We start from the raw sequence: 26,069 nt of genomic DNA on the forward strand, positions 1-26,069 counted from the left end.
TTCTCAGTGGTGTGTAGCAACAGGACAAGGGGCAATGGCCTAAAACTTGAACACAGGAAGTTCCATACAAATATGCAGAAGAACTTCTTTACAGTAAGGGTGATGGAGCACTGGAACAGGCAGCCCAGAGAGGTTGCGGAGTCTCATTCTATGGAGATATTCAAGACTTGTCTTGATGCCTACCTGGGCAACCTGATGTAGAGAACCTGATTTAGCAGGGGGTTGGTCTCGATGATCTCTTGAGGTCCCCTGCAATTCTGTGATTGTGGGATTTGTTCAGAACCAGTAAGGATTAGTGAAATCACTGCTGCTGATCTGAAGAACCACATTTGGGTTGGTTTGTCTTTTGTACTTCCACTGATTCTGATTTCTTTGCGGCTAAACAAGGGAAGCACTGAACACCTACATGTATCCTTGCTAAGCCTCCAATCTGAGCTGAACCAAAGTGCATGCAGCATGGGACTTCAGGGGACTTCAGCAAATGTAGTTTTTTCTTTATGCCAATGCCCAGAGGGGGCTGCATGCTTAGCACAACACCACTCCTGTAGGGAGGAGTCAGATTCAACCAGGCTTCCAGTGACTGCCCATGGGAAATACTACAGCTTTTAAAGATAATACACAGCAGAGGACATGGTTCAATGCAACACTGTGGCTGATTGCTGTGCTCTGCCTCTTTTATGGGGCAAGCTCACCATTAATACTGAAGATAGAAGATGGGTTCTAGCCCACAGAATCTGTTGTCAGCTGCATAATAATGTACTCTATTTTAGGAGCACAGGACTCAATAATGTATTAAGCCCCCATCCAATAAATGGAAAGAAAAACAGATTCAGGGAAAAAGGCCTTTCCCCATCTGTCAGAGGACACCCCTGTCTGGGAGCTCACTCCCGTTCACACAGACGAAGCTTTTTGGGTTTGGCATCAGCGTTCTCCCCCAGCATGGACATTAGCATTCTGGTTACCAGCTAGCAGCACTAACTCTAGCTTAAAGAGGACATATGTTTGTGCTGTGCCTGCTTTTATTTCTTTTTCTTTTTCTTTCTTTTCTTTTTATTTTTATTCTGGGGGGCGGGATGGGGAGGGGTGGGAGAAGAGATGTGACTTTAATCGATGAGAATTTAATAATTTTAATCTCAAATAGGGGATCCCAAGTGCCAAGTCCGTTTTGGGGTCTTCAGTAACCAGGTCAATGAGGTGGCAGCCAAAGCCAACACCGGGACCTGATGCAACATATTGATTTTTGGTGGTGGTGATGCCTCTGGACCCTCAAGAAATAATAAACCACTCAAACTCAAGTCTGAGAAAAAGCAACCGGTCTACAGGCCCTGAGGCTGTCTTGGTTTCATTTCCACTGTAAATAAACTTCAGGCAGCAAGAATGCCTACATACAAATACCAGTTGTCTCTAGAAATAATTCATAATACAGAACTCTGCAGTCAAGAAATGACAGATGGAAATGTTTTTATTTCTCTGAAAAAACAGCCCAGTGGTCAAGAAAAATGCTTTCCTTCCCCCCCCCTAAAATCAAGTTTTCCTCCCTAAAGTCCCCCAAAAGGTGGACATTACAGAAAAAATGCATGGGACATTTCATTTAGGGGATGGCAAAGCCCCTGTAAATTAGTGTATCCATCAGTTTTTAAAGGGTGCTGTAAAAAATTATCTCATGAACAAAATGCTTCTCCTCGAGTTGAAATCAGGGCCTGTTGAGCGGGAAGTAAAATTACTGAATGGGTGGCTCGGTTTTCAGAGGGAACTGAACCCTGAGTTGATGGAATCAGCGTTCTTCACACTACAGAAAGAGATGACAACGGCACAGCTCCGCCATGAGAAGGGGTGGAAGTGGCGTCTGCATTCCCTGTGTGCCCACAGCGGTTCTCCAACCACTGCTTGGCCAGGCTGCTCAGCTGCTCACCGCATTGCTTCCTCTTGCTGAATGCAGCACTGCTGGCAGCGTCACATTATTAATAAAAAATCAGATAAATTTAAACTGCTGTACACGTCAAAACTACGGACCTCTGGGAAAGAGCTGACTGTAGGCTGGTTCTTTCTTTTCACCTCCCTTCCTGCCTGCTGATCCCTTTTTTTCTGAAGAACAATTAAAACACGTGGTGATAAGCCTGGGCTGCACCCAGAACCAGCCTCACTGCCTCTCCGCGTCCAGCTCGCTGCTGTGTAGTGTTTGCTGTGAGTCTGGCTGTGTTTACTTACGACCTCTGACTTTGTGGCCACACCGTTATCACAGTGACATTCATGTCCAGGGTCACAGGGTGATTGATGGCTCCATTAGCAATGCACGTGGCCTTCGTGGGAGACCACCCGGCCATCCAGGGGCCACACAGAGCACTGAGGTGGCCTTGGTGCTGTCAACCTGAACAGGTATGGATAGAGGAAGCACAACTGATGGCCAAGCGCACCTTTGTCTTTGGGAATAAGGCAACAACGGTCACAGGTGGTAAAAAGTGGGGTGAACATCAAGTGAGTGCCCCTTTTGCCTACATCTCCCATGCAAGGCACCATGAGGCCAATTTTGGGGCTGATGTTGCTCCCGGCCCTACTGCCCCTCCAGCTTGCACCAGAGCCCAGGCCCATTCTTGTGCACGAGGACTGGCAGGGCTGAATCTGGGAGCACCTCTGGGCTCAACAGATGGAAACGCGTCCTCAGGTGCACGCAGGGCTGCAGCTGGGGAGCAGGAAGGATTTCTGCAGCAAACTGTCCCCAGAACAGCACATCACCTCATGCCAGTACTGAGCGGTGCGTTGTCAGCCCGCAGGACTGGCTTCAGGTCAACATTGCTAACTTCCAGAAGTCTGAAGAGATGCTAAAAGTATTTATTTCCCAGAGGTTTTTTATTATTATTATTTTAAATTTTTCTATGCAGACTAACAACCAAATTTTGGGTAGGAAGAGCAAGCATTTATTTGGTAAGAGGACTACTTGCTGCTGATTGAAAACAAGCACTTTCAGTGAGGCAGCTGTTTCAATACTGTGAGTAGACAGTTCAGCATCACATTGAAGACCCATAAACCTGCTCACGAATCTTCATTTAGGGAGTCCCCCCTTCCACCCATTTCCATATCTCAGTAGTTTCAAAACCCCATTGATAGGTGCTGCCAAAGAGCTATTTAAGTATGCCCTCTGACAATTTTTAATGGAAAACAGAAAAAAATGGTAGCTCTGAGTCATCAGACTATATTAAAAACCTTATTACATGTATTTAACAGTTTCTTTTTTCTTTTCTTAAATAAATAGCAAAGTGTCACCAAAATGAATGGAACACTGTCACCGTTGCTTCGATAGAAACTTCCATACTGGGATGAATACACAGTCATATTCTGGAATATTGCATAAAAAGGTACTTCAGAGGAAAGAAAGTAGTTGCTGGTGCATCTCATGTGGCAGAAGCATCCCCCTGGGAGAGGGCCATGTGGTGGCCTCATGGAGTTGGGCTGGCCTTCGCATGGCCCTAGGATGGCTTTGCAGGACTCACCCATTGCCTGCTGTCAGGCATGGTGCAGCATGAGGAGCTGGTGGGCTCACTCGCTAGGGAGAACACTAGTTCTGAACAAGGCAAATGAAGGGCACGAAAACAAACAGGTTGGTCAACATGCAGCAGGGCAAGGTCATTGAAAATGGAAGCTGCCAACTCTTTAGTTAGAGGGAATGATGCAAGTGTTGCTACATCAACACTTACAAACTCAGGCATCCATTTCAGATGGGTTTCCCTGGGCTGGACTGGTGTTGTTTTTTGAGCTTGGCTCTTCAAACCAGGACAAATCTTAAGGACAGCACTGAAGGAAGACCCCAAAACACGGTGCCCACACAACACCTGCTGCCTTCATCTCTCTGCACTGTGCCAGAGCGCAGGGAGCTGAACCCCACCTCTCTGCTCCTGCTGGCTGAAATCAGACCCTTATTACTTTAAACAGAGTTTATTGTATTTAATACATTATAAAATTTGAAAAATTGTAGGAAAGCAGCAGATTCAAACCAGAGCGTCTCTACCAAATATTAATTTTTCTGGCCCCCTTTGAAAAAAACACAAAACAAAATGGAAAACAAACAAAAAAAACCCAACAAAAAATTCATTCAAAAGAAAAGTTAAGCTTTCACATCTGTGAGGGCAGACAAAACGTGTGCGACTTCTGTACAAACTACACTTAAAATTTCATTTGAGTAGCTTTTCAATGCAATGGATGGCCGTCTCCTGAACGCCTGCCCATCCACCTCTAAAAGACAGACATAAACCTCCATATGCAAGTAGAGTTGAATCAAGGTGTGTAGACATTAAAAAGTGGATGAGTGGCAATGGAAAATGTGTTATGAGCTGTGTACGAATCCCCCCCATGGTAATGGCTTGTACACCGTTAAGTGGGCCCAAGGAAGGCTTAGGACACTTAATGGCCATCACAGCACCAACCTCATCTACCACTTGTTTGTCATTTCATTTCCTACCCTTTGATGTATACATACATATATATATATGTATGTAGGTACATATATATATGTGTGTGTGTGTGTTTTCTTCTACACCTTGAGGTTTTTATTATTACTACTATTCCAAGTGTTCCCATATGAATTCAGGTGTGGTCTCTATATTTGATATAAATGTGTCTTTTATTCAGTTTTACTTCCAGGACTTGTTTGGAGTCCAAACTGCACATGAAACGTCCCCCTTTTTTTCCTCTCTTTTTTTTTTTTCCTTTTTTTTTTTTTTTTTTTTTTTTGCATAAAGAAACATGTCCATTTTAGTCCAGAGGCTCTTGCTTTATTCGAATGACGGAGGGTGCACGAGATGTCCTTCTGAGTTCTCGTCTCAGTACGTATTCACTGAATTGGGAAGAGTCCACTCCACCTCCACACGAGCCAACAATCTCAAATCCTCTTTGCTGTAACCTCTCAAGGACCTGAAAAAAGAGGAAACAAACACCAAGGTGTAAGTAATGAGCAGACTGTCTGCATCTTCTAAAGACTAAAAAACCAACCACAACTGAAAAGATCTGTGCCTGTATTCAGACTAGTGGTAAAAACTAGAAACTTTAACCTTTAATTTTGGAACTAAATAATTCTCTCTAGTCACCTACTTTCCTCCATCTTCACAACCTGAGTGTTGTTTCCAGTGGGAGGGGAGGGGAGGGAAGAGGAAAAGAGAGGAGGGGAAAGGAGGAGAGGGGGAAGGGAAGGGAATGGAAAAGCCAACAGGGAAGGGAAGGAAAGGTGAGGTGAGGGTAAAGAAAGGTGAGGTGAGGGTACAGAAAGGGAGGGGAGAGGAGAGGACAGGGGAAAGGATAGGGGAGGGGAAACAGGAGTGGAGGGGAGGGGAGAGAGGAGAGAGGAGAGAGAAGGGGAAACAGAAAGGCATGCACCCATGCAGTTCACCCAGCAAGCAGATGGTGCAAAGAGCTCAGGTCCTATGACCAGACTGCCAAGAACATGCAAAAGCCAAGTTTCCTTCCACACCAAGATTCTACTGTCATTATTAAGTTTTCCTGCAACTCCTGCGCTCTTAACCTTAGACTCTGCTACCTTTCTCTTCCCATGCCTGCTTACTCTGCTGCCAGGGCTTCATTGTCTCTCACCAGTAGGAGACATGGGACCTCTGTCCAGAAGGACAAGACCCCACTGAGGTTGAGCTGGAGTGGAGACATTTGCAGGGTTCCCTTCTGCAACCAACTATTCTCACTGGTCTCTTCGCACACCTGAAGGCAGGGGAATACAGTGTTTGTTCCAGATGTGTCACCAATTAGCACACTGGCTTGCAAGGGGAGGGCTAGGGTAGAGGGAGGAGCAAGTTGTGCTTTAAAATGCTTAAAACTACAAGACATGCCATGCTTTTACATGCACTGCTTCAGGTCAGCAAATGTCTTCCCAAAATACAGTTAATTAAAGAGCAGACAAATCTCAAGAAGTAGGAGGTGGGAAGAAGCCCTGAAAGAAGAACAAACATCAAAACTTCAGAGCAATTTTTGCTTAACGTGATCTTTAGCTTTTAACAACATTAAGTCTACATTCCCCAAATATGTCTCAATGCAAGCCACTGGAAAATACAGCAGGAGAAATTAGGTCCTGGGAAGAAATGCGATGGGTCAGGAATCTAGCTCAGCCCTGGGCAAATCACTGAATCCACGCCTTCCTCTCCGGGTCTACAAATAGTCCCTGTCCTACATCACACTGTTTTGGGGATGGGGAGATGGTTACGGCCACCAAAAATGGAAGATGTGGCATCATGAGCATGGGATCATCATCTGTCTTGAAGTCTGTGTATGTTTTGCCACTTTTACTTTTTATCATGAAATAGGCTTGGAAATTCTTATTTGTGTGATAAAAACATAAATATCTGGACAAATGCTAAACTGCTAAAGGATAAAACTACTTTGACAACTCTCACATAACATGTGGCTAGATACCTCTCCTTGAAATTCATATCCCTTTTCAGTTATAATCTTGCATGTAGAGGTGTTCTAAATTTGCATTAGCCACTACGACAAAACAACTTTGATGTTTCAACATGACCGTGGGGCCAGTAAGAGACACAACTGTCTGAGCATAGCATGCATTAACCACATCTTGATAGTCCAGATAGATCTGTCCATATTCCTATGTTGCACTAGCACATATGCAGCACCCCACAGGCCTTCAGTGTGTGCTGCCATGCTTAGCCCTTCTCTGCATCAGAAAAGGGGAACAGCATTTTGCTACCTGGAGGCAGGACTCGGTAGCAGGAAGACGTCAAGCTCAGCTGGCAATGCTCCCTCACGTAAGAACTTGTTCATGAGTGTGGAGCATTTAGGAGGCGCAGATAAACCAAAGACCATCACAGAATCATAGAATGGCTCAGAAAATGAGAACACAGCCATCAAAAAGCATGTCACTCCGAAGTGCTGGCTGTGCACGAGGTGCTAACCAGTTGCAGATGGGTGTGGACTTTTTTCCACACCTGCACTTGTCTCCCAGATTTTTTTTAATCCAGTTTGTAACTTTTTAGAAACAAATGCTACTATTTCACTTATTGCTACATCCTCTGCTATGCTGAATGTGATAGAGGAGGGCCCACCCTTAAGACCACAGTAGGTAGGTCCCTACTTGGAATAAGTAGGTGTGCCATCTTTTTGCTTTTTGTCACCTCAGCAAAGAGGAAGAATGAACCAGTTGATTTCTCCCAAGATAGCAAGCATATGGCAACACGGAACATTCATTTAAGACCCGTTTAGGGAGGTCATTGTCAAATGCAAAAGACCTGGGTAACACTGGGAAAATTATATACTAGTTTTTACCACACTTGTGTTAACTTCCCCCTTAGCGCTCTATAAGGATTCTTCACACTACATGTCACCTGACGGTCTCATTGAAAGGCCAAAGTCCCACCAAGAAGCCCCACTTCAGGGTGTTAAAGCAAGTTTTTAACTACTGTTGTTTGTTTTGCAAAGAGATTTGGAGATGACGCCTGAGAATTAAGTTGAGAAAGCAGCCATAACCCACAGAAGTAAGGAGCTTAGAGCCTCCAGCTAGTTTTGTTCACGGAAACTTCCCAGCGATGAGAGAGAAACACATCAGCCCACTGGTGCCTGGTCGGTAAGCTCTTTCCTACCTGAACTGAGTTGAGGTGGCAGTATCCATTCAGTGGAAATCTGATGACATGCGTCGAGTCATGATTCCAGCCGGCATTGACAGAATTACACATCACATCACCAATTTCTGGAAACACTTCTTCTATCAATGACTTATCACCACTCAGTGTGATCCTCTCACCGAGATCTGGGGCAACACGCACCACCAGGCATTCACAAGACTTTGAGAAGCGGCCACTCTCCCGGTCTTGTTTCCACCTTTCCATCTCTCCTAGCATGGGCTGAAGCTGGAAATACTTTGCTTCTTCGTATAACAAACTGTAGTCCTGAAAGACACATATGTTACTGTGCACAGTTAGGAAAGAGGCATTGCTAATGTACTGCTTAATGTATATGGTTATTCAGGCTAACATTGCTCTAGATCTGGAACCCTTCAGACATAGCTCATAATTACTGTGTAGGAAGGTGTAATAAAATAACAGAGCAAGCAAAAAATAATAATAATAATAAAACCATCAGCCACTTGAAACAGACCAGCATTTGTGAGGGAATGGGGAAGCTGCATTTGCTCATGCTGTGGAATAACCCAGGCAGTCACATCCCAATTTTCCCTGTATTTTTATTCCCACAGTGATGTCATAAGATAATGACCTCATTAAACAGATGGAACAGAATTCAGTCAGGATTCAGAAAATTCATCACCAGGATCCATTGTGTCTTACAGCAATACTAGCAGGCACTGTAACAGGTATAAGAATGTAAATGAGGGAGCCTGCATTGGTTCAGTGCAAAATGGTTAAGATATTTGCATAATAAATTGCACATATTACTGCATTAAAAAAAAAAAAGTATTTTTTAATACCTCTCCATTTTGCCAACAGCACTGTTTACTACATCATCTCAAACACCAGAGCAGAGAGAATGCATTTCTAAGCATAGCTATATCTGACAGTCTGAACTTTGTCTGTTATCGCATTATAAATAAAAAACAAACATTCTTGTTCTTCTAGGCTTAAGACCATAAGGCAATTTGGATAATATTTGTATAGGGAAAAAGAAATACAAGAGAATTTGGCAAGGCAGAGGAATAGGAAGACCAAATAAGAAGGCTGACAACAGTCAATACAGACCTAAATTTCAGCTGCAGACTGAATACTTGATGAGCATGGGAAACCTAAATCATATTCAGAATGCTTCTCAATGTCTAATGAAAAAGTAATCTAACCTATACATTTCTAAAGAAGGAGTGTTGCAGTTCACTTGAAGCACTTATGTTTCAGGCGACTTGCAGCACAAGTGGAGAGGATCAGAAGTTAACATTTTTAATTTCAGCAGAGCTGTGGTATATTTAAGTTGTTAGAGGTCTCTGCATATATCGTTTCTTAATACTGCATGGAAAGTGGCTTCTCCTTTTTCTGCATTTCTGATTACCTTCAGGACAAGAGCAGAGAGCAGCACAATGCCACTCTAAGGCTTCAAAAGAGGGGTATGACGCTTATCAGCTACTTCTAAACTCCCACATTATTCAGGTAGGTCTACCCTTGTCACGCATGGGAGCAGTACACATCAGCAGCAGAAATTCAAAGATTGCTCTTGAACTCAACCTCACACCTCTTATGGCCCAAACAGCACAGTATGTCTCAGATACAAAAGATAAAAGACTGCATTGCTGTGTGAACTGTTCTAACCCTTCCACAGCATCTCTTCTGTGCAGTTTGAATTGCTGTATGTCCTACAGTGACCCGGTGGCACAGCCAGCGACATTGATGTGCATTCATTAATAACAATTAAAATCTCTTCTAATTGCAACTGTTGTCTGCAGCGCTCACTACACTGGCACCACAGCTACACCAACATACCTGATGTACCTGCAAGCACAGAGTCTGAAGCTGTGCATCTGCAGGCTGATGACTGACAGGTGAACTATCACAAGTTTACTTTGTTGTCAAAAAAGAGAAAAGCAGACTCTTTAATAGAGATTAAATAATAAACGTAGAACTATTCATCCCTGACTTCTCTAAAGCTCTAAAATTAAGTTGCTAGTATGCATCCAAGAATCTGGGGGAGAAAACAGGCTATGACTTAATGCTCAACTATTACCATGTGTGCTGTTTATTTTGTCAATACTATGATTCCCACACAATTTTCTGAATTTCAGCGTGGGTGTGGAAGCAGGAGTTGTTGCAATCAGAAGAGAACCATAAGAGAAGATGAGAAGGCAAGTAACCAGCAAGGCTCATGAGTAGCTGGTTACAGATGCTAACATCCTTTCTGTCTCCTTCAGTATATTATGACTTTTAATTTCCCTAGGTCAAACACGGCAAGGTTGCTCCATTACACTACAGACAGGAGGGGATAATTTAACACTGATGCCACTCTAGGAAAGCCTGACAGATGCCATGGCAGCAACCCCACACTTAGTTTTGCAAAGTACCTGAAATCAAGCACCATATTCCAGCAGCGATCCGGTTTGATCACACGTCAGACTCTTGTTTCACCAAAGTACATGCAAAATATCCAAGCCCTTTGAAATCTCACCTTGAAATCATCAGGAATGAGGAGTTTCGATGTTCTTAAAAAATTCAAGATATATCTGAACATTTGCCCATCTCTGTCGATGAAATAATGCTGCTTGAGGCTGTCGAGGACGATGGGCTCTGTGCCATCAAAGAGCCTGCCGATTCTGCAGAGGAAACAAGAGGCAAACATTAGGGTCAGACCATGTGTGGCTTGGCAGTGACTGGGAAAACTTGCTGCCCAAAGCCCTGCCTCATAAGAGGACAACCCTCAAGTATTTTGGGCGTCTCTCTCAACAGCAGATCGCATTTAGGACATATCTCCCGACGGTTTCATCAGCAGCAGACCCCATCCCATTCTGCTGCACCAATCTCCTCCATCAGCTTCATTCTTGCTGGGGAAGCACACAGTGAACTTGATATGGCTTGAAAACTGCACTCAGGAAAGTTTTTTTATTTATTTCTATTGTATTATTAATTTACTGTTAAACCCAGATCACTTTTTGGATGCCATTTACTGCAGCCAACACTTAGACCAGCACAAGTGAGGGGACAGCACGTTGTAGGAATAAACAGCTAAGGATGTAAAATCTATCATGTTTCAACGTGAGGTAATGATTTCACAGTAAAACCCAACTGTTTGTGGCAAGTATCAATCACCAGGCTCTAAAATAATCAGAAGGAACACCTCAGCTTTTAGAGGCCAATCAGTCACTCAGAGAGTCTCCGCTTGCTAAAAATGCTTGCAACACCAGCTGCTGGCTGCACACACACTTTCTACACGTGTTCCTCACAAAACCCGATCTAGTCGGAGCGATGGGAAGGGCTGAAAACTGGGAACAAAACGTCAGCCTCAGTAACATGAAAGGCACGCTGTGTTTTTGTGCTGAGGTGTTTGCAAACGGCTCCTGAGTCACTCACCCTTTCCCAGTGAAATCAACAGCAGTGACTGGTATGTCTGACTGGGAGTGCATGTTTACGTGCCTATACGTGCACGTGGAGGTATTTTTTGATTCTTCATGACACCACCCACCCCTCCAAAGAACTGTAAACAAAATGGTCTCAAAATAGCTAACTTGTGATATGTCACGTGGACACTTTGCATGAAATACTACTGACACTCTTGGGCATGATTTTAGAGCCTTGTCACAAGCTGTTACATTCTGCAATATTCCGCAGATTCTGTGCTCTCATTGTTTTAATGAAAAGGCCCATCTGTATGTAGCTCTTGTCCTAATACACCCAATCTGATTTGTGAACCAAAACAAAAAATCCTATGCACTTTGCTAAGAAACAGCCAATAACATCAATGCATACCAGCATGGAGCTAGGTGAGGCACAGGCACTCTTTTTCCCTGATCACACTCAGCTTGTGACACTGGCAATGTACACGGCTATCTTTTCACAAGCAGATCCAGCAAGCACAATGAACAACCACAGCACACTGTTTTCCTTTCAAAAGAAGACGTGAGTAAACAATCATTTCTCATCACCACCCTCAGGCTGCTTTGAGCCCTCACAGAAAACCAAATCCAAACTCAGTGTAACTCAGAGGCAGCCAATTCTCATAGAATGACTTAGATTGGAAGGGACCTCAAAGCTCACCCAGTCCCACCCCGTGCCATGGGCAGGGCTGCCACCCAGCAGCTCAGCTGCCCAGGGCCCCATCCAACCTGGCCTTGAGCGCCTCCAGGGATGGGGCACCACAGCTTCCCTGTGCCCGCGCCTCACCGTCTGCTCAGTGAAGAGTTTCTTCCTCAAGTCTAATCTAGACCTCCCTCTTCTAGTTTAAAGGCATTACTCCTTCTCCTATCACTGTACTTCCTGATTAAGAGTCCATCCTCGTATCTCCTGTAGACCCTCTGAGTACTGGAAGGACACAATCAGGTGTCCCCAGAGCCTTCTCTTCTCCAGACAGAACAAACCCAGCTCCTTCAGCCTATCTTTGTAGGAGAGGTGCTCCAACTCTCTGATCATCCTCAAGGCCCTCCCCTGGACCTGCTCCAACAGCCCCTCTACATCCCCCTGCTGTGGGCTCCAGACCTGAACAGAATACTCCAGCTGGGGATTTACAAGGACAGAGTAGAAGGGACAATTGCCTCCCTGGCCCTGCTGGTCACCCCTCTTTCAGTGCAAACCATCTGGACTGCAGACTTCCAGTCTGCTAGCATGCACTGTTGGCTCCAGTTTTTCACCCACCAGTATCCCAAGTCCTTCTCCAGAGGGCTGCTCTCAATCCACTCATTGCCCAGCCTGTAGCTATGTTTGGGATTGCCCTGACCCCAGGGTAGGATGTGACCCAAGGATGTTTTGCATCCATTTGAAATGTCACAGCCAACCCAAATGGAGTCTGAAATGGCATCCATATGACCACAACAGGCATCACTGTAGTACACTCAGTAATAAATGCTGCACAGAATACAGGTCTCATCTCTTCCTTCTCGCTGGCTGGGAGAGGTGAGGACCAAGAAGGAAATAAAAACCCATTAACCTCAGCTGGCCATTTAAAATTCAAGTTGCATGAAATCTGTATGATATGAGAAACTAAACACATTTTCCAGAAAGATCCAAGCAGTACAAAACATTTCTTCTCAAAGCTATCCCTTAGAATACAACAATTCAAGCTTTCTACCACTGCTACTTGTTACTGCCTGCCCCAACAGTCAAAATGTAAGCTGTGACAGGCCATATAATGCAGGCTCCTGTTCACTAGGTGGATGAGCAACGTTTATGTCTAATATGGAAACATAAGGCATTTAGATTTAATTTTCCCCCATACTCAAGCATGTTGTCTTGGAATCTATCACAGAATTCACACACCAAACATATATTTGGCCAAGTCAGTCATTACTGAAAAGTATAATTGTAATTGGTTTCTGCAGCGTTACCCTAGTTCTAAATTACTGTTATAATTATGTATTTTAAAACCTCTAGGCTTTTTGCCTTCATTTTATTAATTGTTTAGGAGAAAAGTGAGATAGTATCAGAGGATGGAGACTTCTGACAAAATCACAGAGAGCACCAACACCTGAGAGCCAGTCCAGCTGGCCTGGGAGGGAGAGCCAACAAAGGGCCACCTTTGAGTGCAGCTGCTTTCCAGCAGCAGAAAAACCCAAGGAACTGCGAAGTGCCGACTTCGACCCCTCCCCACATTCAGTCTGCAACACCCAGTGATGCTCTGGGAGACTTCTGTAAATAAAATTGAAGCTTTAGGTTTTTTTCTTCAGGTGGAGAACTGCAAATTCCAGCTTCATGGCCTCCAGGGTGAGGCCTGTGATAACCGAGTGCCCAAATCTGGTGGCAGGACCTAAGCTGAATTTGCTGCACCTGCCAGGAGAGGAGATGGGATTGAAAGAAGCACAGCAGCAAACTGTGTCCCACCTTGTTCTGCACACTGGGTAATATTTGAGACCCCCTCCTCTCTGTCACTCTTCATTCTGCTTGGTCTCACACTGAAACTACAGATGGTTAAGTGACACCAGGCTGCAAGCATGAGAAGGGACTGTGGAGGCATGTTTCACTTCCCAAGAAAAACTGGAAGATGTTTTTCCCCATCTCTTCCTAGACAACTTCAGTTGATGATTGACAAAGATGAGTTTGTTTTTTTTTCACTGCCAAACACGTAAGAGCTGAATGGACTTCCAAACAGCAAAGTGTTTTGAAGGATGATTGCAAAATAAGGTGATAATCATATGGAGAGCTAACCAAATAGAAGGGTAAAGGATGAAAAACTGTAGTCCATTTACAAGGCAACATACTTCTAAAATGTTTAATTAAAGCTAACAGGCTGGAATTTTCTGTATATAGGAAAATTAATGTCCCATGGGTTGAAAGTGCAACCTCCAATGGGTAATAATTAACGTTGATGGCTTTAAGTATCATAATCCACTGTCAGAAATCGAATGCTTCAAGGGTAAAACTCAGTGTAAAACTCAGCTCTCATCAGAGAACTGGGTTTTACTTTAAGGATACAAAACAGGTTCAGCCACAAACCTTCTGCTGTGGGGGAGAAAACAAAGGTACACTGAGGAGACCAATGCTTTACTTCTATAAAATACTGCACGAACCCCTGTTCCCACAGCCCAGTGCTCAGCTAACAGCATTTCTACAGTAAAAAGCAGGGGAAGGTGACACCACTTGCAGGATTTCTCAGATTCTTCAGAAATGAGTCCCATTTGTCAAACATAAGAAAACACTCAGTCTGCAGCAAGGCTGTCATACACAGCTGAAGTGTTTATAGCCTTGCTGTCTGAACATACAAATATTTACATATATTGTTCTACACAAGAAGAGTCTTTTCTTTAGCATATTCTGCCTTGGTTGAGAACCTGGGGAAGAAGCAATAACTCCTTGTGAGAAGCCCTTTCAGTGGCCTGGCAGAGATGCAGAGGCACAGCATCAGTGGTGTCACGGCACCCAGCCCTGGGAATCACTGAGCTCTGACACCAAGGGGCAAAGTACTCATGGAAACACATCTCTCTTCTTCAAACGAAGGACTGCATGGCAAAGAATTTAAAAAAGGAAAAAGGGAGAAAAAGAGAGTATTTTAGTCAATACTTTACCTGGTTGGGCCCACAGAGACAAAACGAACGCAGGTTTTCCTACCTCCTCATTACATTTACGTGGCTAATGCAAATGCTTATTTAAGACTCCAGGGTGTGCAGACAGTGAGTTTGAAGAGGCTTTTACTTTTTTTTTCCTTCTTAGTCCACATTGTCCTTATTAATTTCTTTTCATTTTCTTTCGCTGAGCGCTCAAAGGCAATTTGCATAAGAGTCCATTATAAATTAGATCTGTTTAATGGTATGCTCATCTCATGGCTATTTAATTTTACTTCCTCGTATGTCTAAATTACATAATATTGCACTCTCCCCTAGAAGCTAGCACATTTGAGGAAGTGGCCACACCAGGGAGAAATGCTGTGTTATCCAAGTGCAGACTGACTACATTTCTATTCACGTCTCAGAGGACCACACTAGTAGTCACTACCTGTCCATCTTTTTCTGAACACCTCATGTCACTTGGATCCCTGGTGACTGAATACCCAGCAACCCTCCTATCTCTGCGTAACAAAAGTTGCCTCATAAGCACGACAGAAGAAAGTAACTGTGCAATTTTCACTAACACATACATTATGAAAACCACAATTTAACCAAATGTCCTGTTATAATCTCTTGTTCTCAGTGCTGTTATGATTTGTTCTTATCTCTTACTCCTTCCATTTAATTTCAGGTTTACATGTCCATGAGTCTCAGGAACTCCTTGGCACAGACAGTTCTTATGTTATTAGAAGTGTCATGAATACAATGGTTGCAACGCAAAGGTAACTGGGGAAAACTGTATTGAAACTAAAAATCTTATTAAATCTTCTATAGAAAAGGCATTAATACAGGAGCCAAAGCAAACCAAGTAAAAAGGATGTACAGGAGGAGATGTTAAAACACCAGGTCTTAGGAGATTTAAGAAAATGTTACTTGGCAATTTAAAGAACAGATAAATCCTAGATACTGAATGGAAGTGAGGTTGGAAACCCTTGTGGAAACATTTGCTAAAGATTCAAGAACAGAATCATTTACATGGAGACCACCTCAAATGTCTTATTGTTATCTGAGCCAGGAGGCAAAAGAGATGGTAAGGACAAGTGCAAGGGGCTCGTACAACACTTGGAAGAAACTGAGACAGGGAGGTGGTGAATAGCCTTAAATGAAGAGTAAAGCACATGAGGAACAGAAGGATTGAGATGATGAGTGAGGTGGTATCAAAAGGAACGCACCACAGACAAAGCAGTGAAGTGTGGGATTGCTGATCACCCACATGATCAGCAGCAGCACCAGGAGCAGGGATGACAGCAAATAGATATGTTATTAGAAGAACCAAGAGTCACTGGGTCTAACCCACATGGACAAACAGACATTAACTGGAAAAGAATAAATTGCTCAACAGCGTGCAGTCATGTTGCAAGAATGTGACTTCCACAAGAGTCAGTTGCAGCTTTCTACATCACAAATGAGTGTGGAGATGCTGGGATGTGCACCTGAGCAACACCAAGCAAAAGGGACATGTAGGTTACAGGAGACATGAGGGTGAACTGAAGAACGGATAGCAAAGGACCCAGAAGCCATAAGCAACAGCCATATCTATTTGTCTGAAAAGGAAGTTGTCCCAAGAAAAATGAAAGCCTGTATTTTCCCCAGTAACCAAGCAGCTGAGAAAGTCCAGCCAGAAGTAATAATTATGCTCCAAAATACAGCTTATATAGCAAGTCCCCCTGTATTTTATGTACTAGGTAGTAGGTTCAGAGTGCTCAGATGCCCAACAGAAGTAAGCTAAATAATTTGGCTCTGACACAGCCTCCTCCTGGGATGCTCAGGAGTATCACCCACTCAGACCCAAGCATCTCTTGTAGAAATGTTGATATTTTAGAAAGGAAGGGGATAAATGCTTGGGCTGGGATGTCAGGGGCTGGTGACTCACAGCCAGCACACGATACATGCGGGCAGATGGAAGCCATACCCAACACCGCATGGCTGCGGCCAGGGTGAGGCCAGCAGAACACCATCCCTGGAGTGTGGGTGATGGGCCAGGAGTTTCTGTTTACCAGATACTTTCTGTCTCTGCTTTTCACATCTCAGCTTCTGGTATACCAAGGAGATGAGACAGATAAGAGGAACAGGCTGCAACCCAAATACGTACCTTTTCACACAAGGTGAGGCAAGTAAGTGCTTTAAAAGCACTTTCAATACCATGGCAGCCAAACTGACAAGCTTTAGATGTAGCTGAGTGAGGTCCCCCAGCTGAGACCCTTGCCCCACGATCCCCAGCACTCTTGGCAAGGTGAGGTTCCTCCTTCTCACAGACACCAAAGTGGCCAATATTCTCCCAAACATCACATCTATCACCAACCCTTTCAGTTCTGCTTGCTTCCAGCCACTGAGCACTTCCCCAAGCCCTACAGACCCCCTTCCCAACAAACCTCAGCAGTGCAAGTCCCACATAGGTTGGCCCTATTCCTCCACCTAGAACACAGTACCGCAACCCCCTAGATCTACTGCAGAGCAGGCTGCAAGTCTTGAAGCCCACATCTCCTACAGTGCTCGATATCTTGCAAATAAGTCCTGGAAAACTTTTCAGTTTTCCAGTGCGTATCAAAACCACTTTTCCTAAAATCATTTAAGCCAATGAAATGTTAAATCAATTATTCACGCAAATACTTTCTCCATCTCTCTTTTTTGTAACCAAGTTTTCTTGGCAATGATAACATTTCACAGAAAAATTAACAAATATTCTCTTTGCTTGCCAAGATAATTTTACTAAGCTTGAATCCGATTTCATTGAGGTACGTTATTTATGTTTTATCTGGAGGGAAGCTGCCTATTAAGTTACTAGCAACCGTGTCCTTTTGCTTATGATACGGTTATTACCAAGTTATCAGGAGTACCTTAAGTTATTAGGGTGCAATGGCAAATTAAGTACTTTGCGTCATAATTAGCTAATAACTTTTGAATTATATTTTAATCATGTTTAAGATGGCCAGGTTTGCTGTGAGTAGAGATAATGGAGGATAGGAGCAGAACTGGAGTGTTTATCGTTCAATACCAAAAGCCAGAAAGCAGCTAAACTGGTGAAGGCACAACATCCCAAAGGCCATGATGATCTGCGTACTCAGAAGGCTGAACCCCTTCCCAGTCAGCAAAGTACTGAAGCAGAACTTGTATCTTGGGAGCATGTTTAGGGAAAAAGCAACAAATTTCATTAGCTCCAACCCACCCTCCTCTGAGCCTGTCAATTTTTCTTAAAAATGTTTTCATAGAATCATAGAATCGCTGAGGTTGGAAAAGGCCTACAGGATCACCCAGTCCAACCATCCACCCATCACCAATAGTTCTCACTAAATCATGTCCCTCAGCACAACGTCCAAATGTTCCTTGAACACCACCAGGGTCAGTGACTCCACCACCTCCCTGGGCAGCCCATTCCAGTGCCTGACCACCCTTTCAGAGAAGTAGTATTTCCTAACATCCAGCCTGAACCTCCCCTGGTTTCCTTCTGGTTTTGGTAGTCTTCACAGCCCTATCAATAAACCCCATAAACCTAGATTACAAAAGAGATTAAACTTAAAAAAAAAAGAGAGGAAAACCAGGAGAGACATTTCCCTTTCAAAAATGTGGGAGCTGAGGGGGGGGGAAAGAAGCACCAAAACCCAGTCTTCTCAGAACGGGGGAAATTCTTTGATGGGTTCCTTCATACATCAAACTTGCCTCTCAGCTTTCATGAATTTCATTGAAACCTCTGTTAGCTCCCAGTATTTCCTCTGTACGCTGAAGAATGCTCAGCATTAAATTTTCACATACACATCATTGGAAATTAAGAAACACAGATTCTTCACAAACAACATTCTCTCTTTGAAAAGTATCAGCAAAATGATACTCTGGAGACCTTAGTTAGGCATGCATACGCTACGTAGGAAGCATCACAGTATTACCAGCTCTGCCTTTTTCAGCAGGTTACTTTGGGAAGCGGGCTTCACTGCCACGAAACTAACAAATTAAGCTTTCCAAGGGGTTCACAACTCTGCCTACTTCGTCACAAACCCTAGCTCTGATGTTTTGCTAACTGCTGCTTCCTCCGATAGGATGGACAACACACTTCCATAAGCAAGGCAAGAAAGTACATGCCCTGCTATTTGCAGGAGTTGCACAAGCTCCTTCTGCACTGGTGCCCATGAAGACAAGAGTGTACGTCCAGACTCTGCATGTCACACTGGGAGATGGTGAGGACTGCTTGAGAGAGAGGCCACTTCTGCACTGAAGCCTAAGTAACAGCATCTCATTAATGAATAAAAGTCAAAGTGCTTCTGGAACCTTGAGCTGTTAATTACAAGCCTGGCTCGGAATAAAGTATTCCCACACACACTCATTCCTCTTCTCTCAACGAACACCTGTAGGAGTCACTTGCATAGTTCGTCTCACCCTTCTTGGGTACAGTTCACCCAAATGACAACAGCTTGGGCAGCAAAAGCCTGTAGGACAGATTAACAAGTTTCAGCCCTTCTGCTGAACTTAGGCTCATGCTTTCACAAGGCAAATTTACCAGGGAAGGTGGAAAGGACGTTTAGCCTGCTTTTTAAAATCCTACAAGAACACATACATGTGAAAGAACACATATAAAGAACATTGTGATAGTAGTCAAAACAAGCATCACAAGTTAAGATGTCAGACCCTTCTGCAACTTTAGTTTGCAAACTGCCCTCCATGATAGACCAACCTCTTCAGGGTTGGTCTATCATGACATACAACCTTCCTCCAGCACCCTCTGTAACCCCTGGGCAGCAGATGAGCCAGGGCTGCACACTGCAGGGGACTGCAGCCCACAGGACCCCTGCTTGAGATGCTGGAGGAGCAGGAGGAGGTCATATTTTGTGAACTCCTCTGCTGTAAGACACGAGGGCTGGTCTGCTCTCAGAGCTTATAGCATCAGTTGTGCTAACCACAGCAAAACGCTGCATAACACAAGTGCTGTGAGAGCTTGGGTAGCAGTGGCCACAAAGTCACATCACAAACCTGGTCCCAACTTTCACGTCACACCACCTCAGCCCTTTTCACATCAAGTCTCTGCCTTCAAACAAACTGCCAGGAGACAAGCAAGAAGGCAACGGGATAAGGAAAGCTGCAAGAAAGCATGTACAAATGACTCCTCAGAACAGGACTTGAATGATGTGCAGGAAATATGGCCCAAGGACAGTGCTTAACTGTGAGGACGAACAGGAGATGTTGGTGAGCTGTTCATTAACTGAGAACCACAGTGAGCACATACACCACACAGATGACAAACTAAGGTTGCCCAGGTAGCCCTAATGGATTTATTTTCCTAAAAATCTGACTTTAATTGCACTGAGAAAAGCAGCAAGGCCAATTACACGGTAACGTTTATGTCTCTTGAGCATTCGCGTTCTGCTTTACCGCATAGATCATCTGCTTCTACATTCCTCCACCTGGACTGAGCATGGTACTTCCAGGTTAACAGCTCGGATTACAAATTCCTTGAGAAAGGCAATCCAGATAGCATTTGAGCAGGCACAACAGAGGCGAGGAAGGTGTGGACATACAACCACAGGATTTACTATGAGAACACAGGGCCATGTGCTGCTATTGTTCTGATAACTCTAGCTTATATGCATTACAATCGCATCGCACTGATTCCTAGTGTGGACACCCATGTGCCTACACAGAGAGACGTGTTTATACCTGCCTAATTTATTCTCATACATTTACATGTTTAACTGCTTCCACGCTAGAGGTTGAAATGATGTAAGCATTTAAGTAGCTAGGAAAATCACACTATTAACCAAATCAGTTGATACAAAACCTGCATGCTAATCAGTTAAGAGGACAGGAAAGTCCACCTCAAACAGCTTAGACAGTGGCTCTGAGCAATAAAAAAAATGCTTAATGCATAGGTTAGAAATGCCAAAGCCACACCTGAACACTCTACTGGTGTTGGGGGTGTTAAAAAGCACACAGATAACATTACCTCCATTGACAAACTTTACATGTACAAAACAGTGGCTTTATTGTTTATTAAATTAGATGCTGTCATGGTGTAATAATCCCTACAGCCATACCAAACCCAACAGTACGTAAGATGTATTTCTGTGGAGGAGGTAAAGGGAGAAGAACAGAGATACAGTACAACAGCAATACAACCCTATAAATAGGGACATGAGCAGTAATTAATCAACACATGTGAAAACAGCATAATTTCAGCCGACAAAACCCTCAGAAATATCACATATCAAAACTAAACGTCAGATCACAGTGCTTTCAAAGCAGGAGAGCCAGGATGTGATTCAGCTGCTGAATTGCAGGTTCCTGGTGCCATTTGGGATGCATCCCTGGGATACCTGGAGGACTGGGGAAAGCACAGGGAAGCTCTGGCAGGAACCACACATAGCTGCCCATGTGAAGGCAAGAGTTTCCTGCCCACAGGATGATCAGACCTTACTGGTAGAAACCAGCAGAGCCCAACAGCCAAAATTTCCTTGTGGCAATACCAGGTTGATAATAAACAAGACATTGCTCACCTGGAAAGCTGAGCACTGCTTTTAAACAAGTAGTTAGATGTTGCCTGTAGAGGAGTCTACTGCGTGCATCTATAAATTTTTATTGTTTTGTATACTAATTTGAAACCTTTCTTTAAAAAGACAGAATGGCATTAACTACACTTGGATTAAAAAAAGGGGGTGAAAGCATCACCTAAGAGATATTTCTATATGTCGTGGTATCTGCCCTTGTCTCTGGACACTGGTACAGACGTACACAGAATCATAGAATGGCCTGGGTTGAAAAGGACCATAATGATCATCGAGTTTCAACCTCTCTGCTATGTGCAGGGTCACCCACCACCAGACCAGGCTGCCCAGAGCCACATCCAGCCTGGCCTTGAATGCCTCCAGGGATGGGGCATCCACAACCTCCTTGGGCAACCTGTTCCAGTGCGTCACCGCCCTCTGGGTGAAAAACTTCTTCCTAATATCCAACCTAAACTTCCCCTGTCCCAGTTTAAAACCATTCCCCCTTGTCCTATCACTATCCACCCTCATAAACAGCTGTTCCCCTTCCTGTTTATATGCTCCCTTCAAGTACTGGAAGGCCACAATGAGGTCTCCCCAGAGCCTTCTCTTTTCCAAACTAAACAAGCCCAGTTCCCTCAACCTTTCCTCATAGGAGAGGTGCTCCAGTCCTCTACACAAATCTCCTACCAATAAAGCTGCTGCTTGCACTAATGTCTGCAACTGAAAGAACTGAACAACCAACAAGGGTTAAGTGTCCACAAGGCTGCGAGTCCCTAACTAACAACAGGGCAAAGACCTGACAATGCAGTAAGAAAAATCCGGAATCTCAAAGTAACGCTTTGCAGAATAATAGGAGTTTCAGTACAAGCATTTTCAAGGACAAACTGTTTCAGAATGTTCTCATCCTCTCTGTGCTCCCTGGAAATAGAACATGTAATAACAACCTTGCATTAGCCCCTCCACTTGTGTAGCTACTTAATACTGATACTTTTTGCTCTATTCTTGAATGTAATAAAATTTTAATTTAGCAGAAATCCAGGTGTTTTGTTAGACTTCTGATTTTTTTTCCTTGCATCACCACGGGGCATAGATATAATTGTTTTCTACTATCTTTAGAGGAGATCTACTGAACCACGTTATCGAAAGGTGCAGAAGCCCGAAAATAGTTTGGGATAATCAAAAGCTGTGCTTTTTACATCAAAGCTCTCCACTGCCACCACTCCAGAAGCTGCTGGGGCTGCAATAAATGGTTAGAGGCTGTGTGAAGGTAAAGATCATTTTCCACACCTTTCCGAAAGCCTACTTTTCTTGGAGTTCAGAGGCAGGCAGAAGCCAATTAGCACAATCTGTTGAAGATAACGTCTTTCAAAACAAGCAACGCCAGTTATGAACCAAGACCGTCAAACTGTACTCTCTCGCTAACCACCAAATACAAGAAAGTCTGTATTTGCATGAGCCATGCAGACCTCAATGAGGGAAACCTACAGTGCTGTTCTTTACCACCCACTTTTGCATAGCTTTTGACCCTTCTGCTGAATGCATCCAGCAATCCATGGAGAGCTCAAGCTTTGGGCAGCAGCAGTACAAACACTCACAAGGGTGATTTGTGACAGAGCCTGCTGCCTCTGAGTGCCATCAACACATACCGAACTGCTTGGATGTCCAGAGACCCCTGGAAGAGACACGTCCCCACTGAGAGGAGGAAAGAGGTCTGCCACATCTGCAGAGAGGATAGCTTGTAGGGATCAGGGAGAAATGCTGCCCGAGCCTGGAGCCTCATGGCAGCTTGTCAGGAGGAAGGAGTATTTCTCCACTGTGCTTCAAGGTCTGGTTGATCTGTGTGGGAAATCCTCTGCTAAACAACTCTGAGTGGTGCAGGAACCGCCACTGTGTCACTGCAGATGGCAGCTCAGGCTTCTTCGCAGCATCAAAGTCAGCCAAGACATGCCAGCTCCGTACAGACAGAGAACACAGGCAAAGTTAAATCTTCCATCTAACTTTGGGAGCACACTGCTGGCTTATAATTTATTATCACTGGACACACAGAGAAGACAAACAAGGGATTTCGCTTAGACCTGTGGAATAGGAATGTTGTGAGGTGCGGAGCCCATAATGGCCGCAGGGACTGGCTCTGCCCGTGCTGCCCCATAAATGTTTTGTTACTACGGCACAACAACATTAGCACAGCGATGAGGAAAATAAACCCTCCGTGCTGTGATGGATGTGCCCTCATTTTGTACGTACATTTAGTCAGCAACGTACTGCAAGAGACGTGACCTTTACTGGCACTGGGTTTCACTGGCCCTGTTTTTCCAGACCCCACCCCGTTTATTTTGTTCTGTGCACAGCCTCCCCAGTGGAAGCAGTCTGCAAAGAGGCTCAGACATGCAACTCAAGGGGCAGAGCCCTTCCCGCAGTGCCGCACAGCAGGGCAGAACACAGGCTCCTGGCGCAGGCCCACAGGCCTTCCTGTTGGGAGCAACCTGGATCACACAGTGCTGCGGCCCTCCCGCAGCTTGGGATGGGACTGGAAACAACACGGCCAATTTGATTCTACAAATGGAAACCGTCCCACCAGCTTTGTGATTTTGGCACGGTACAGGTGCCTGGAATGTGTTCTCTATCATTTCCTATGACCTTTCATGTTTTCAGGACTCTATTAGAAAAAAGAAGGAAGGACTCACACCTCTTACATAGCTTCACATTTTCATAGGTAATAAGGTGACCTAGATGGAGGCTAACTGCAATGGAAAGTTGCAGCCCTACCAGCTGCTTCTATTTTCAAACCAACGCTTGACACACATCCTTTTCACCTCTCCTTTTGTTAAGCCCACCAAAGAGACACATGAAACACACCTGATTTGGGCTGTTATTTCTGTGTCTGCAGTGAAGAATTAGAGGCTCACCTGGAACCAGACCTCTGCAGCTCTGAGAGCAGCATCCACTCAGTCACGGGGAGCTGCGCCATTAATCCAAAGGGGAAAGGGGAAAGCGCAATTGTAGCTCTGTTGATGAGTTTATCTGGGTTAGCTACTAAGCAGGGAAAGGCCAGTATGAAAGGCATGGCCCAGGGCCCGGCTTTATGAGACAACAATATTAGAAGCTGGAAAAATGAGAATGCCTGACAAAAAGCAGAGCCTCCAAATAGGCATTAGCTACTGAAAAGCAGCAGCTTTTCTCTTCATCCTTTCCCATGAGTTCGGCCTTCCCCAGCGAAAGCAAGCAGGGAGGCATCCTTCCTGCTACCGTTGCACAGCCTACTTCCACCTATAACAGCATGTTAGCAAGACTTAAAAAAAAATTGTTTTAAAATAAGACACTGGGAGCCAATCATGATTGACAGCAAAATGATTAGAGAGGAAAACCAACACAAAATAGCTCTATGAACAATAACCATCTGCCTTTCAAATGCTTGCCGGTGACTTCAGTCATGCAGCTGTATCAGCAGCACTTGGAGAACAAGCAAATTGTCTTCTTGCTTCAAATGGAACCTGTGCTGCTCCTAGTATAAAATTAAAAAATAGACTTTTTAAATTCTGCAATTATACTGCTAGTAAACCAGAATTTAATAGCAAAAGTGAATAAACAATAGGTTTTCAGGCTGGAGAAATTACCATCATGGTGTTATCTAATCTCTCCCCAGAAGTCAAGAATTATGACTAAGCCCTTCCAACACAGATACAGCCTGAAATTCTATGTCAGAAGTATGTCCAATTGCATTTGGCAACCCTTAGTCAAGAGAGAAGCTGAATATAATTGGATGAATATTTGAAGTTTTCATTATTCATGTAGGAAGGCTACGTAAAAAGTGTTTTGTAGTCCCAAGACACTCGAGGGTGTGTGTTATTGGGTAATAACCAATTAGGAATGTTGACAGCACTCTGCCTTTAGGATCACCGTGGCCAGCAATGCACCTGGGTGGATGTTGTGCAAAAGCACACACCCGTTGCCTACTGCTCAGTTTATTTAAGCAAACCTTTCACCAAAGGAAATGGAAGACACCCTGAAGGATGTAAGATTGATGGGTCAGCTGCATTATGGAAAACTTTTTCTTTCCCCTTCCCATTGCATCTGACCTCCAAAAATATCTTTTTTCGATTATTAGTACTACTGATTATTGGAAGTGAATCTGGTGGCATCTGTCTTTTACTTCATATGATCTACCAAATTGCTTATTATTAGCAGTAAGGAAACACTGACTGCAAAAATTCAGCTGCTAAACATGGAATCTGCTAAAACACACCAGTCTGAAGTAAACACTGCAAATTCAGAACAGCTAAAAGCAAAGATCTTCCTGTCATACTTATTTTTTCTAAGAAAAACATACAAATCATTACTACAGGCACGCAAAACATTTTAAAAATGCCAGTATTTAAAAACTAAGAGTTGTGGCACACTCACTCACAAGAACCTGAAGTTCAGCACCAATTTAGCTCACGATAGTGAGTCTCACCCATTGACAACCTGCCAAAACAAGGATAGAATGCCCTGACAGCTCACCAAACAGTCATATTTTTCTCTCCTCCTTTATGTTATCGCTGTAATGCAAAAAAAAGCCCCACCCAAAATCGGAAAGTTTGTATTCTGATCTAAAGCAGAGCAATTATGGTAAGAGATGCCCAAGAGGGCTTTTCTACCTATGCAAGGAGCATTCCAAACTTTTCCTGACCAATTTGCTTGTGTCTCAAACATGGACAATATGAAATCCATTTGTTATAAAGAGGAACATATCAGTTTTGTTGCAGCTCTCATTTTCTGGCTCGCATCATATTTAGCCTGTCCTGTGGCACTGACTGTACCACAGAGGCTTCTCTGAATTCCCTGAACGCCGCCTCGCTCCCTCCCCATGTATCACCCAGATGATGATGTTTTGATGAAGCATTGCACACGGGCCCTCAAGATAATGGATTCAATGG

At 44.0% G+C, this 26,069-nt stretch overlaps 1 protein-coding gene across 8 annotated transcripts in view; it reads right to left on the reverse strand.

Moving 5' to 3' along the window:
- Window positions 1-3,914: 3,914 nt before the first annotated feature.
- The window catches only part of KCTD1 (potassium channel tetramerization domain containing 1), a 96,908-nt gene continuing 74,753 nt past the window's right edge, over window positions 3,915-26,069 (reverse strand). For all 8 annotated transcript variants that reach the window (XM_015277996.4, XM_015277995.4, XM_001231830.7 and 5 more), the window contains 3 exons: window positions 10,105-10,249; window positions 7,587-7,892; window positions 3,915-4,905 (listed from right to left, as the gene is read on the reverse strand). In XM_015277996.4, the coding sequence (XP_015133482.1) occupies window positions 4,747-4,905; window positions 7,587-7,892; window positions 10,105-10,249 (610 nt within the window). In that variant the 3' untranslated portion in view covers window positions 3,915-4,746. The remainder of the gene's footprint in view (window positions 4,906-7,586; window positions 7,893-10,104; window positions 10,250-26,069) is intronic.

This window comes from Gallus gallus, chromosome 2 (genome assembly GCF_016699485.2).
Source record: "Gallus gallus isolate bGalGal1 chromosome 2, bGalGal1.mat.broiler.GRCg7b, whole genome shotgun sequence".
Lineage (NCBI taxonomy): Eukaryota > Metazoa > Chordata > Aves > Galliformes > Phasianidae > Gallus > Gallus gallus.